This window comes from Argentina anserina, chromosome 2 (assembly GCF_933775445.1).
Source record: "Argentina anserina chromosome 2, drPotAnse1.1, whole genome shotgun sequence".
NCBI lineage: Eukaryota > Viridiplantae > Streptophyta > Magnoliopsida > Rosales > Rosaceae > Argentina > Argentina anserina.
This window is the reverse complement of record NC_065873.1, coordinates 990,799-1,005,800: the sequence shown is the minus strand read 5'-3', so window position 1 is coordinate 1,005,800 and position 15,002 is coordinate 990,799. Positions and strand designations below refer to the sequence as shown.

Genomic DNA, 15,002 nt, shown 5'->3' with positions numbered 1-15,002 from the left:
ATGAATGATATTGATATGTTCTAAGTTTCATATTATGTGATTAAGTGTTTTGATAAATCACATTTCGAGTAAAACTTTATTAGATTAGACGATACTTGGATACAAGACTCGAATTTTAATGCAAGATTCGATTGATAACCTATGGTATTATGATCTCTAAACCCTAATCTCTACTCAAAACCTCACATCTTCAGCACAGGGTTTCTCGCTCTAAAGAATCTGGAGGATATTGAGAAAACTTATGTTTGGAGTTCACACCCTTCATGTGGTTATATCTGTACTTCTGTACATCTCAAACTAGTTAGCAAATCAAACCTTTCTGAGTGTGGACACGAGGAAAGGTTCCCTGAAATGAAGTGAAGACCCATACCTTTGCAGAAATTGTTGTTGAAGAACATTAAAGAGAGTCCATTCTGTGTGTCTAGGCTGGCTTCCTTCTTAACCTCTTGTTCAAAAACCCCATATCCTCTAGTCCTTCACCTTCTTCATCAATTTAATGTTTTGGCTACTTGGACGGCCAACCAAAACCCCCCACCAGTAAAATCCTTGAAAGGAATTCATGCATGTCATCTCTAATAAATGGCTTCTGCCTGGAAATTCAATCTCTACCAAGTTACAAATGGCAACATGCTTGCCCTTCATTGCTTTCTTTTGCTAATCTGTGTGTCAGTGAGACAGTGACAAAAGTCGTTACATAAACTAATAAAACTCAACCTGCACTTATACCTGAGGGCCATGGAGAGTTTGAACTCTGATGTCTCCGTATGAACATCAATTTCTAGATCCAGATTTAGATACATCTCATGTTAGTCCATGATAGACAAAGGTGATCATTCCAACATTGGTAGTGATGCACTAATGCAGTAATGCTCGTAACTAAAATGTGATCATTGACATTGCTAGCTTATAATGTGAGCTTATGATTACAGGTGAAACGACGCGCACCCTTTTAAGATTTCAGCATATTCAACTCAACGTTTCATGGATCAAGAGATCATAACAAGTATTGGAAGTAATGAGTAGCCATTTGAAAGTCATTTGTACGTATTCGTTTCAAAAATGATGCACAAGGAGTTAAAAAGTGTTCTTTTTTTTTTAGAAAATTAGAAATATACCCAATATTAGAGCCTTCTTTTTAAATTAAATCCACACCAAAATGTTTTTTCAATCTAAACCCAAATTCTTTTTCTACAAGCCTATTTTGCCCTTTTGATCATTTCGGTTTTCCTTAGTCGTAGTATTTATTTATTATATATGTTTAAATCAACCATTCCATTGATTTTTCATTACTTTAAATTGCTAAAAAAATTGATTTCAAAACTTTTCTTAAGAAAAAGTTTTTTATATAGCTCATATGAGAGTTTTAAAATACAAACACTTCTCCAGCTTTTGTAAATCATACGAGAGAAAACAAAGCTTGTTGTGTACTTGTATTATTAGTCATTTCTTTTCAATTTTTTAATCTACCAATAAGGTACTTATATTATCCATGACATATATGTTTTCTCAAATCTTTTCTTTTCGCATCATTGTACCATGAATTTTCATGAAACCTTTTGTTCTAGATTTCAACTTTCATTTATTTTTCACTCTCTACTATTACGTATCTAATAGATAGAAACATGCATATTAATATAAATTTCAAATTCAACCTATGAAAGAGATCTTTGGAATGATAAAATACCTAACAAACAGGTTGATGTAAAAATCCCTTTAAGAGATGTTAGATATATAAATACATACCTAATTTTTAGGTTATAATTAAAAATAAAAAACCTACTAAATAGGAATAAAAAATTTATATCTCTATCTCAAACTACACGTCGTAAATAAATTGCTGAAATGAACAAAAACACCTATGCAATAGAAAATATTAAAGTATTCAAAAAAAAAGTTCAAATCACCAAAAAGTGATTTTCGATTTTGAATTGATTTTAATTTAAAAAGCTTATGAATTCTAGATATGTAATTACATAAATGCTCCATTGTTCCTAAATTTATGATGAGTAAAAGAAAATTTATAATTAAAACAGTTAATGAGAGCACAAGTTACTCTTGACTAATTACTTATTTATATCAGTTTTCAGTATTAGCCTTTTGTAATTTAGTTTAAAAGAATGGTTATATTTGCTACATAATGAAGAAAAAAGATAGGTGGGTTTCTTTTAAAAGAGTTTCTAAAAATTTGGTATATATTAAAATACCCCTATTTTTTCCTCCAATTTCAAATCTTGGGATATATGGATTGCAATAGTGTAGGCCAGTGCAAACCTAGACCAAAACAGCTTGGGAAATAAGCACCAACCTTAAATCAAGCGTTTGGCCTAAACAAATTGATAGGCCTGCAAGAGTTTGATTTGCTTGCCTCCCAAGTCCTAATTCTAATCAAGCATGTTATAGACTCTTGGTGCATCCTAGCCTTAAATGTACATGCGTACCGTTTGCAGCTTCTAGATTTGAATTCATGATCTTCCACAGTACATAATAAATGTATGCAGTTGAGAGTTGAATATAGGGTAAAAAAAAAATCCTGGTTCTCGCTATTAAATGCTAATGTTCATCAATACATTCTTATACACCAACTCTTTCTCTGCACACCCAATTAGAGCTTCTCGCCAACTCTCATGGGTTGTCTTCACTTTTTCCTTTCTGCAGCAGCATTGGTAGTTCTGGTTTTGGCAGCCATTGATGGAGCTCAAGCAAATACCATGGTCAGTGGCACAGTCTATTGTGATCAATGCAAAGATGGTGAAAGGTCCCTCTTTGATTATCCAGTCAATGGTCAGATCCACAATTTCCAACCATTTAGTAAATTTTGCATTCTCTTTTTATTTAGCAGTCCTAAAGTTTAATTCTTTGAGTGAATTTTTGGTTGCAGGAATCAAAGTACAAGTGGCATGTAGTGACAGTAATGGCCAAGTGACAATGTCAAGGGAGCAAACTACCAACTGGTTTGGAAACTATGCTGTGAGATTTGATGGGACACCAGATTTGAGGGGATGTTATGCCAAGGTCTCGAGCTCAGGTGAAGGCTCATGTGGGATTCCTGCTGGTCCTGCTCAAAGTCTTAAACTAGTGTTTAGCATGTTTGACATGGAAATGTATGCTGTGGACTCTTTGCTCACTCAACCTGCTCAGCCTATGTCATATTGTCCAAAGTCACCTAATCCTGTGCCTTCTCCGGTGATCACACCGGCACCGCCTAGACAAGTAGCACCAGATCCGCCTAGACAAGTAGCACCGGCTCCTCCTAGACAAGTAACACCGGCACCGCCTAGACAAGTGACACCATCAAGTCCTCCACCTTACAGGCTTCCCCCAATTGCTCCATTGCCGCCAATGCCTCACTTGCCACCACTTCCGCCAATGCCTCACTTGCCACAACTTCCACCAATGCCTCACTTGCCACCATTGCCACCCCTGCCACGGCTGCCTCCCATGCCACCAGTGCCCTTCTTGGAAGCGACAGCCTGCCCCCATCAGTGAGTCCTCTTATCTTACCTTAGGTCCAGGCACCATTAATCTATGAGTTCAGTAATCATATAATGTGGTAGCTAACATGATAACTCAAATATAGACAAATGTATTAGTTTAGGAGTCCAAATTTGAGGGTTCTGATTCAGAGTCTAGTCTTCAGTATCAAAATGTTATTGGAATCCTGGGTTCTTTTTCCATTCACATATTAGTGTTACCAAATAACCCATCACTCTTTTGAATCCTGAGTTATTTTGTAATGTATCGACACAAAATAAGTGTTACAAATCCATCACTCTTCTGCTTAAATGCACTAATACACTAGTCCAAACAAGGACTACACTACTACAATGACTGGATTTGATGCTTGGAGAAGTTGTTCTCATACTTTTTAAGAGGCATACTAGTCGGTTCTCAAGCTGGCCTCTATTGCTGACACCATTGTTGGGTGTGATTTCTGCAGGAGTTGGACAAGGCCAGAGTACAGATGCTACTGGAGGGCAGTGAGACCAGACACAAAGGTAGCAGTTGTTTTCGGATTGCCTGCAGCGGAAAGATATGGGACTGACCTAACATTGTGGCAAGGTCTTCAGGGAAGAGGAGACCCTTATAGGACTCTCCTAAGGGAAAGCATCACTGCCTTTCTCAATTCCTACAACAGCCTTCAATACACTTACAATACCTTTGCTGTTGTGCAGCAAATGAACTCGGGATTGATGGGTTCACAGAGGAATGTGCTCTATACAGCCTTGAGGTTCATCAGGGCTAACTCAGGCCATGGCAGAGCCACTTGCAAATTTACTGCTTGCAAGTGATCATATAGTTTGTTCGTCATTCTTACGCACGTAGAGACTATATTTACAGGATGTCGCAAGTTATGTTGCTAGATTGTCCGGTATAGTTTCGCAAATGAGACTGATTTTATCAATGTATTGGAAAAATATATATTTATATATAGCATCTATATATATTTGAATTTATGATAGTTTAAAATATTACTTTGATCATCTCCTTATGTCTCGGACGTAAATACACATATATATGTTTTGAGAATGGACATATATACATAATATTATTTACACATTACGTGAACCATGTACCCATGGTATAGATCGTTAAGAGCCTAAGACCCATATATATATGCACACATGAGCAAAACAAGAAAAATTAGAGAGAATGTTTCTAGAGTAATATTCTGTGTATCCCGCACACCACGTGACATTATCATGTGGTGTACCCAGCTAATCATATTATGTTATGATATAATTAACATGCACGCGGTGCAAATAACAAAATTTTATTTTATATATAAAAATTAATCAGAAACAAAACAGTAAAAAATTAACCAATAACATTAAGATGATATGTCATGTGAGATATGCAGCGGGTATATATAATAATTTCTCAATGTTTCTATCACTTTGTTTCCTCATTTCCTTGAAATGTCTTAAGACACTAAAAGTTAGAAAATCGAATTTGAGTTTTTTTTTTCTTTCGATTAATGGAATTTGAGTATTTACTATTTAGTTTAATTCTGGCATGATAATATTGCTAATGGGCCTCAATACAGACTATACAGTCCATCTGTTTTGCCATTTACCCAATGTCCAGGGCTAAATTAGTAAATCAATCAGAGCTCGTTGCCTTCTTAAAGGCTTAAACCCTCACCACTATCACTAGCGGCCGTCACAAGCACTCCTCCTCTTCCCAAAACCCTGAGCCGCTTCTCTCTGAGATCTCTTCTTTTTCTCTGCACTTTGGATTTGTTCATGAAATGGGTTTCCTTATTTATTGTATTTGGTTATTGTTTTAGTTGGTGATTTGCGATGATGATACATGATAATCCCAGCTCTATGAGACCTTTTGTGGTCCGGGAGTACGAATATGTTCATATATCTGAGCTCACCTGATTACTTGACATTCTTGCATTCTTCTTCGTTTTGATTCATTTGGTTCTTGGATTCTCATCGTTTTCATGTTTTTATTTGTTGATATTGGATTGTTGATCTTCCATTGGACTGCAAGGTTTGATCTCCATTGGCAGATGGCTTTAACCCAGTTGCCATCTGGTTTGGTTAGTTCTGTTTATTTGAAATCAATGGAAACTGACACCATTGACATGATTGGATGCAGTAGCTATCTTTTGGGAATAGGTTTAAAAATATTGAATTTTCACCCTAATACACTCTTTAATTCATCGTTAGGGGTCTTCCATATACAGTTAATTGAAAGGTTTACCATCCCTAATTCTTGCGAACAAACGAGCATGACAACTCTTTTGAGAGGTAGAGTTGGAAGGAAACTTGGAATGTAAGGTGTACAAAGAAAACTTTCAAGAAATTATGTGCTTAATGTGAACTTGCAAAGATCAGCAGCAAATCGAAGCCTAACACAAAATTATATGTGGAACAAACCTTACTCTTCTCTTGTTCTGAAACACGAGTAGCGCATTGACTTTAAGCATGCTCATGCTGAATTGCCATTGGTAATGATCATTAGCTGAGCTGTCCGAATAGATTTGCCATATACTTGAATAACAATGTAACATCTATATAGGGAAAGATAAATTTTCTAATAAAAACCATCTCGTCGATAATTTTTTATTTAATTGTTAATTAAATATATATTTTTCATATGTTTAGTTATTAGGTTTATATAAGTAAATTAGTTTTATAACTTTTCAGCCAATTTAGTAATGATTAAGTTAATAAAATAGATTAGATTAGTAAACAGATTAAAATTATTAAATATAAATTATTTAAATTTATAATGAGTAAATCATATTTATAAATATCTTAACAATTTTATAAATGGTCTCGTTAAAAATATTCCTCATCTATATATGTGGTGTTTTCATGAAATTGTTATTTTTTTTCGTGATACATAACGCTTTTGGTTACAATGAGATACACGAGTTGATCATCATTTTTAGTCTTCGACAAAATGGTCTCGTTAGAAATGTTCCTCATCTATATATGTGGTGTTTTCATGAAATTTTTGATACAGTTACAATGTGATACACGAGTTGATCATCAATACATATCTCCTCGTGCTACTGTTATGATTGTTGTCGCATAAAACAGTAGATAATTGGCCTAAGGCATATTCTTTTCTAAAGTAACAACCCAAAGAAAGATGAGTGAAGACCTGTGGGAAAGCGACGATACCTGATTAAGTGTGTATTAGTTTCCATACATGGTGATCGAGCACTATTGTTCTTATGGTGGTCTACTGGCCTACCTCAATTCCCCACCAATCCAGGACCCTAAAGGCAGAGAACATTAGCTTATATTTTAACTTGGATCACTAGTCTTGCTCAAACCAGAAAAAGAAATGATAATCTCCTCATCGTCTGCCATGGTGAAACCAAGCGTCCCTCACATCTCATCCTTATTGCTTCTCATTCTCCTCTTCACATTGTCATCTCTGCCATGTACATCCGCAGCCAGCAAACTCTCACTTGAGGAAGCCACCATAGATGATATGCAGCTTGCTTTCAAGCACAACCAACTCACCTCGAGGCAGCTTGTCCAATATTACCTTGCCCAAATTCGAAAATTAAACCCAGTCCTCAAAGGAATCCTAGAAGTCAACCCTGATGCGCTTAGCCTTGCCGACAAGGCTGACTATGAGCGTAAGACTAAGGCACCAGTGTCACTACTCTCTAAGTTGCATGGAATTCCTATTCTGGTAAAGGACAACATTGCAACCAAGGATAAGATGAACACCACTGCTGGTTCTTTGGCGCTGCTTGGATCTGTCGTACCTCGTGATGCCGGTGTGGTGCAGAAGTTGAGGAAAGCTGGGGCTATCATTTTGGGAAAGGCTAGCTTGAGCGAGTGGTCACATTTTAGATCTAATGCTGCACCTTCTGGTTGGAATGCCAGAGGCGGTTATGGCCTGGTGAGTTGGTTAATGTATTCACAATTTTACATAATCATAGTTTCCATAATCTCTTGAGTAATTTGCACGTATAGATGGTATATTCAAACTATATATGTATCTTTGATCTTTGAACAATATGATACATATCTGGCTAGATCATGACTCCTAACAACATAATATACATGTTTTACGTACGTAGAGAAACTTTTCAGATCGTATAAATGAATAGAAGAATTAAGCTGAATATACATAGCTCAAGAAACAAACACCAGAAAATTGAATAAGAGTTCATGGCTTCATGCATTGCAGAACCCTTACACATTCTCAGACCCTTGCGGCTCAAGCAGTGGTTCAGCAATATCAGTGGCAGCAAATATGGTCTCGGTGTCATTAGGTACTGAGACAGATGGTTCGATCTTATGTCCATCAGGTTACAACTCAGTTGTGGGTATCAAACCAACAATTGGTCTTACTAGTCGAGCAGGGGTTGTTCCAATTTCTCAAAGACAAGATACTGTTGGGTATGTATATATTTGATGATAATATAAATCAATAATTATTTATTATTAGACTGATATTAACCTATGGCCATGACTAAATGTGGTTGCATAGTTTTCATTACTCATGTCTTGCCGTTGGGATTGAGCAGGCCAATCTGTAGGACAGTAGCAGATGCTGCGTATGTTCTTGATGCCATTGCAGGCATCGACCACAATGACATTGCAACAATTGAGACATCAAAGTACATTCCCAGAGGCGGTTATGCACAGTTTCTCAGGCGCGACGGACTTAGAGGAAAAAGAATAGGGATATTGAGAACTTTCTATGAATTTGGCAATGACACATCCTTGGCTCAAACTTTTGAGAAGCATCTCAATACTATGAGGTATTAAAAATACTGCAGACCGGTTTTTATAAACCATGTTTGATGTTTAAAGTCTTATTCGGAGATGGAAAATGCAGGGTCTTTATCTATTTTGATGGCCTTTTTATTTGGTGATAGGAAAGGGGGTGCTGTTTTGGTAGACAATTTGAAGGTGGCTAATTTTTCTGAAATCTATTTCTCAAATGATGAAGATATTGCATTGTCTGTTGAGTGCAAAATATCCTTGAATGCATACTTGAAGGAGTTGGTGGCTTCCCCAGTGCGATCCTTGGCAGATGTCATAGCCTTCAACAACAAACACCGGAAACAGGTTCGCAAATAATGTTCTATAAAACCTCATGGTCCTTTTAATTAGTGTACAACTTAAGTACTAAAAATAGCTGATTAACGACTAACCGTATAACCTAACTGATTTGATTTTTCTTGAAATGCAGGAAAAGATTAAAGAGTATGGACAAGACCTACTTATAGCAGCAGAAGCAACAAATGGGTTTGGAAAAACAGAGAAGCAGACTTTGTTGAATTTTGCAAGGTGGACTAGAAATGGTCTTGTGAGATTGGTGACACAGAAGAAGCTAGATGCTGTGGTGACTCCTAAGTCAGATTTCTCAAAGCTACTTGCAATTGCAGGAGCCCCAGGTGTAACTGTTCCAGCCGGTTTCGAAAACAATGGGAGACCAGCTGGTATATGCTTTGGTGGACTTCGGGGTTCAGAGCCAAAGCTAATTGAGATTGCATATGCTTTTGAGCAAGCCACTAAGATAAGAAAGCGTCCTACTTTCAAAGGCCTCAAGTTTTAGAACAACATTGTATTATGAGAAGAACTACTAAATATGATTTACCAAGTAATAAGAAAAGAATGAGTGAGACCGATGACCAGTTCACGTACACAATTGATTAACAACATATGATCAATGATTTTCAGCCTCTTGCTGACACAAAAGATAGACTCACAGATATTATTGATATTTCATCGGAAAAAAAATGATTGACCATTGTGTGAAAATCTTAAAATGGTTAACAATGAACAATTTGCAATTAGCAGACCACTCAGTCCATTCCATGGTTTGAACTTAGCAGACACCAGAATCAATCCGCATAGCAAATCTGGATTTTCAGGTTCACAGATGTGTTATTAGCAAGGGTCATCACAACATTATTACTTCTCCTAAAGAGTGTGTTTAGTAAATTATAAGAATATAGAGATCATGTGAAAATATGAATTTCAGGGGATTTGATCACTTCACTGGGGAAACAGGTAATACACTTCACCCCTTTTCAGTATATTGTTGTTTTCACTTGCTACGTCTTTCTTTTAGTGGCGGATCTAGAATTGAAATGCCACTAAGGCTAACTTTATACAAAGCGCAATTTTTTTCTCCTTATATTAGGTATGTCTATATTTGTCATCACAATAAAGCTGTTTCAAATTAATCTCTACACACATCTGTTTTATCTTTAATTATGTATCTATCTCGTCTGATGTTAATTAATAAACTTCACTATTTTAATTCTAATTTCCCCATAGGCAAATAAAATACTCAACAAGGCGACGGGCAATGGCGAGTGGTGAGTGGTGATATGTAGGCTTGAACGAGAACTCGAGAAGATGATTAGAAAAATAGGCTAGCAGATCAGTGGAAGTAGACGCGAAAGTCTTCAGAGATGGAAAAAAGAAGACGTGAAAGTATGAGAGACAGAGAGAGACCCGTGCTGAAATTTTAAATTTTTTTAATTGAGGGTTGTGTTTTTTTTTCTGGACTTCATTTTCACCTGAGCTCTAGCCTAGTCAAACCAGGGCTGGATCCGCCCTGCTTTCTTTGTAAAATTTTAAACCAACTGATTGGAACAGTGCACTGAGTTCATTTCCATATTGAAGAGGTTAATTAGTTTGACTCTACCATTTAACAAAAGAGGCATTCTAAGTTCTAACAGATTAGGCAAACCCTAGCTAGTAGCTACTGTGATTCTTCATGAACATTTAGTACGATTTTACTTCAAAAGTGAAAACAGTAAAAAAGAAAAGAAAAAATGTTTTGGTGTATTTTATAATTACTTAATTAGTACTTATAACATTGTAAGAGTTTTTAACTTTCCACTCATGACAACCCTTTTATGTGATTGATGACTAACCGGAAATCTTGAATTTTCATTCTCTTATACAAACTCTGTATACAATTATCTACCAGTCTCTTGTCTCCTTTTCTCTGGTACAAGAGACTGTAGATAATTGTATAGAGTTTTTAACTTTTCACTCATGAGTCATGACAACCCTTCTATGTGTTTGATCAACATATTGACCAGAAAAGAAGGACAAGAGAATAATTATCCACGCCGACCGTGCATGTAGCCACTTCATTCTTACTTCTAGATCTATCGATCATGCTTTCCTTTTCATTGTTCATTTCTCCACTAATACGAGGGACTCTACTCCTATCCGACACTCTTTTTGTGGTTCTCTTTTCCTACCAACGAAGACAATATTTTAAGGTTCACAGGAGTTCAACCATTGATGCAACAATTTTCACAGGTAGTTCAACCGTAACATGTTTCCGCTTCATGTGTCTATCCATGCGCTGCAGGAACTGCTCATATGCTTTCTCTAATTCTTCAATAGGATCTACATGCCTGTTGAACAACACTCACAACGAATCAGCAGCCGTTCAAGTTTTAGCAATGTACGTACATAACACTCAAACTAACCATTAGCATCAAAACAAAACAGCTCGTTTTACAAAAAGCAACTGATCCTTGTATGATAAACTCATTCATTAATATCAGCCTGTAGCTCAAGAATCCAACCAGCCATTGCTACGTTCAACTACTCAGGTTGCTACTGATGCTACAATTTTCACATAAACTACATACTTCAAAAACAAATCAACCAAGCAACGTACACATCAAATTACTACGAAAAAAATGCTCATATTATCTTACTTCAATTATGCACCCCCAAGTGATACATCTTATTGATCAGCCTCCTCAAACTTGTTATTCTTCTCATAGTAAAGAGCATACGCCTGGTAGAACAAAGGGTGCTTGGTGCCTATCCGATTCGCCTCCATCGCCCTCAGAAGCTCTCTCGGATCCTCCACAAAATCCATCTACTCCAAAACAAAACCAAAAACCACCCAAAATTAAATCTAACCAATAACAATCATCAAAATCAACATGTCTCATTATAATCATGAAATCAATGTGACTATTTACCAGCTTAACCCAGACTCGGAGGTTGCGGTAGACTAGAAGGCCTGGGCAGGAAGCGGGGGAGCTTTTCTTCTAGAAGCTTCTGGGGCAGTGAGTCTTGAAGTCTTCGAATCCCTCTGCAGCCAACATTTGGTTTAGAGCAAAGCGTTGGATTGAGATAATGGGAAGAAGAGAAGGGTGTGTCTTTTTAGGAGGGTACCTTAGCCAAGAGAGAAGCGGGTCCTTGCCGGAGTAGGATTTGATGTCGGAGATTAATGACGTGAAGAGATCGTTGCTGGCCATCTCGGCGGTGGCGGAAGAGATGGGAGGAGGTTTTACTGATTTGAATTTGAATCAGGCCTGCGGCTTTTTTCAGAGTGAAAATGTGAAATACCATAAACGACAGCAAACGTGAGACCAAGCTATTCAAACTGTTTTACAAAGGGATAAAACTGTCTTTTCGGCTATATATCGAAAACGTATTCGATCGTTTGTGGCTTGGATTTGGACATTTTGGGTGCATTTCCGAACGTTTCCTTGGATTGATAGACATAACACTGTCAAATACTATCGGAGACGCTTTGAAAGCACTCAAATATGCGTCAAATGAAATCGGTAGCGTTTGTGGAAAGATAATTATACCCTTGGCATAGACATATCAGATATATATCCATCGCCTTTTTTCCAAGCCATAGACATATTGTAACCCTTAGCAAGAGGAACACCTAACCAAAAAAGAAACAACATTGTCAACCTACCATCGGCATCTCGTTTGGACCCACCATCACCGGACCCAAGATCCAATCTGGCCCATTCGATGACGCCGCTGCAAGGGCGTGTCGTCAGACCGAGCATACACTCTTGTAAGCAATTGTCTAAGTAGCGGTTATCGGCATCGTATCGGTTTTGTAAAATAAAGATATAACGGGGTTATATCGAGATATATCGGATTTATCGTTTTTACTAATTTTTAATTAAATTTAATATATTTATAAACATATACATCAAAATATACCAAATAAACTTGAGAAATTAAAACTTATAGAAGTAAATCTACTAAATAAACTTCATAAAAAATATTTGTTTATTTTGACAATTAAAATACATAAATAGTATTAATTAATAAAAATAAAGGTGATTATTCATCAAAAACTCTCTCGTCATCGAATGTTATCAACAAAACTTTCATTTTCTTTAATTTTTTTTTCAAAATGACGTGGTTTAAAAAAATTTTACAAAAATGGCACCAATATATCGGGTCAAACTCGGTTTGACCCGATATAGCGTCATTTGACTTGATTTTTCGGGTTGACCGATATAATAGACTGATAAGCAACTTATCGTATCGTTTTCTTAATATCATGGATATATCGGGGATATATCGGGATATTTAGAATATTGCTTGTAAGGACGATGGTGACACCCTCCTAGGTTTTGGAGAGAAAACAAGTTATTACTGCAATAACTCCTTCATTACACATAAAGCAATATAATTTTTAGGACTTCTCATAAAAAAGTCCATTTGAAGATTCTTAATTATAAAACAGTCACCAACTATTTCAAAAATGCAGAAGAAAGAATGTTATTGTAGTTCAAATGTTGTGCTCTCTAGCAAAGTTATGTTAGGGTTAAGGGGTGGCAGCCATCGGCGGCCACCCACTCCGGCAACTTCCATGTTGTTCATTGGGGCATTGTTGATAGGCTGGGGGGTGGTCTTCTCTCTCGAATCTGGGTGAGGGCACGGTCAGTTTGTGGCTGGGCTGGTAGAAGAGCGAGGCATGGTTGTCTCACGTTGGGAGTTAGCGTTGAAACCTTGGGTCGGCTGCATATTTAATCAGCAAGGCGAGGTTGTCAAACGTTGGACGACATCGTTGTTCACAAGCAGACTAGATCGGCTGTCTTGGACCTGTATTTGGGACCCAGGCCGTCGGCGTTGCACTTCCATAGGTGTTCATTGGAGGCTGGGTCGGCTTCACCTTGTACGACGACATCTTGCAAATATGGCGGGACAAGTAGTCTCGGATCGGTGGAGGCTTTCAAATCCGGTGATGCATGTGTGACAAGGAGCGGTGAGGCACGGTCGATGGAGGCGTTGGTGGTCATTTTTCAGGCGGTTGGTTTCAAGGTCTAGGCTGAAGTGGTTGTCCAAAGAAGAATTCGGTGCCCATTAGTGGGCCTAGAGTGATAGGTCCTGTGTTGGCGAACTTTTGAGGCATGCTCACCTTTAGGCCCGAATTTAGAACCCTGGAAGTTGGAGGCTGATTTCTCGTGTTCCTAGTTTGCTTTAGGTGTTGAACTTCACTCCAGAGTTTGCAACATTAACTCCAGAATTTCACATGGTTCCTCAGTGGCCCACATGGGCCTTCCATGTTCATGATGCATTCCTTCATTTCACACTCTCCTTGGTGAGTGGCTTCTCTGGTTCCTTGGTGACGAATTTTGTACGTCTTCCGAGAGATTCAACATAGGAATGGTTAAAGCTCTAACAAAAGGTTTTGATTGTTCTGCACATTTTAAATTTTATCGTAGCTCGCGAGGGCGGAAAGTGTTCATGTTGTTACATTCCCTTTATTACTATATCACCTTGCATTGATTCTAAATAAAAAAAATATTTCAAAATTATGAAAAAAAAGCCATTTTTCTAAATACCGTAGTCCACGAATTTAAAAAAAAAATTACGCAAATGTCACTGCCACTGAAAGAAAACCCGACTTCTGTGATTCTAAACTGAAGACCAATTCCAAATTGAACAATTCCAATTCATGATCGGATATGAAGGCTGCTAAAAGCTTATCTGTGGCTCCAATTGAGGTCAATCAGAGGCTCAAATTGAACAATTCCAAGTCGCTACTCTACGCCTGGAGCTCCGAGACGAGAGTCGAAGCTTGGCTCAGGTTTTGATTGCTCAAAAGATTGTTGTTAAGGAATAAGAGAGGATCGACGACAAGAGATCCGACGTCGAAGCACATCAACAACACCTCAAGTCCTCATTTCTCAGTTTTAATGGTGTCTCTACTATTCTTCATCACTCTGTTCCTTTAATTTCGATCGTGTGTCAAGTCAAAGAATTCATATCATAGTAGCCTGATAAATCTCTATGTTGTGAAAAATTATAGATAAAGATTGTCTATGTTGTGAAAAATTATAGATAAAGATTTAGGGTAGTCCTTGACACCATTAACCAATCAAGTGATTTGCAAGTAACAACTGAGCTGCAGTATGGGATGAATCAGTCTCAAGCACTATAATTTTTTACGCAGGTAGATTTCTAGCAGTAGCAATCAATGATAGAACGTTTTGTTAGAACGTCTATAAAATACCCTGAAAACATCATCGTTAGTATAGAATAAGCAGAGATCTTCAGTCCGGGGAATCAACAGGGCCTCAATACTTATCATGTTATTGGGGGATTTGATTTGGATTCTAAAACTACAACTTAAAATAAATCCTAAATTACTTATATACAATTGATCAACCACTCATCACATAACCAAAACACGAATTCTACTCAAGAAACATGTATGACACGTATAGAACAACATATAGGCAGCAAATATTTTCAATTCTTTCT

General features: G+C 37.3%; 1 protein-coding gene and 1 non-coding gene across 2 annotated transcripts; both read left to right on the top strand.

Annotated features, from left to right (window-relative positions):
- Window positions 1-2,624: 2,624 nt before the first annotated feature.
- LOC126782276 (probable amidase At4g34880) lies at window positions 2,625-9,112 on the top strand. The gene is made up of 8 exons (XM_050507490.1): window positions 2,625-2,781; window positions 2,879-3,482; window positions 3,938-4,281; window positions 6,785-7,377; window positions 7,669-7,880; window positions 8,009-8,245; window positions 8,363-8,555; window positions 8,680-9,112. The coding sequence occupies exons 1-8, from the start codon at window positions 2,625-2,627 to the stop codon at window positions 9,043-9,045; spliced, it is 2,706 nt and encodes a 901-aa protein (XP_050363447.1). The 3' UTR covers window positions 9,046-9,112.
- LOC126785522 (small nucleolar RNA snoR69Y) lies at window positions 5,290-5,381 on the top strand. Its single transcript, XR_007671056.1, has one exon. It is a non-coding gene; the product is annotated as a small nucleolar RNA snoR69Y (small nucleolar RNA).
- Window positions 9,113-15,002: the final 5,890 nt, after the last annotated feature.

Coding starts and splice junctions, on each gene's coding strand:
- LOC126782276 (XM_050507490.1), top strand. CDS start 2,625: ATGGGTTGTCTTCACTTTTTCCTTTCTGCAGCAGCATTGGTAGTTCTG. Junction 3,483..3,937: donor GCGACAGCCTGCCCCCATCA/GTGAGTCCTCTT, acceptor TGATTTCTGCAG/GAGTTGGACAAGGCCAGAGT. Junction 7,881..8,008: donor CAAAGACAAGATACTGTTGG/GTATGTATATAT, acceptor GGGATTGAGCAG/GCCAATCTGTAGGACAGTAG.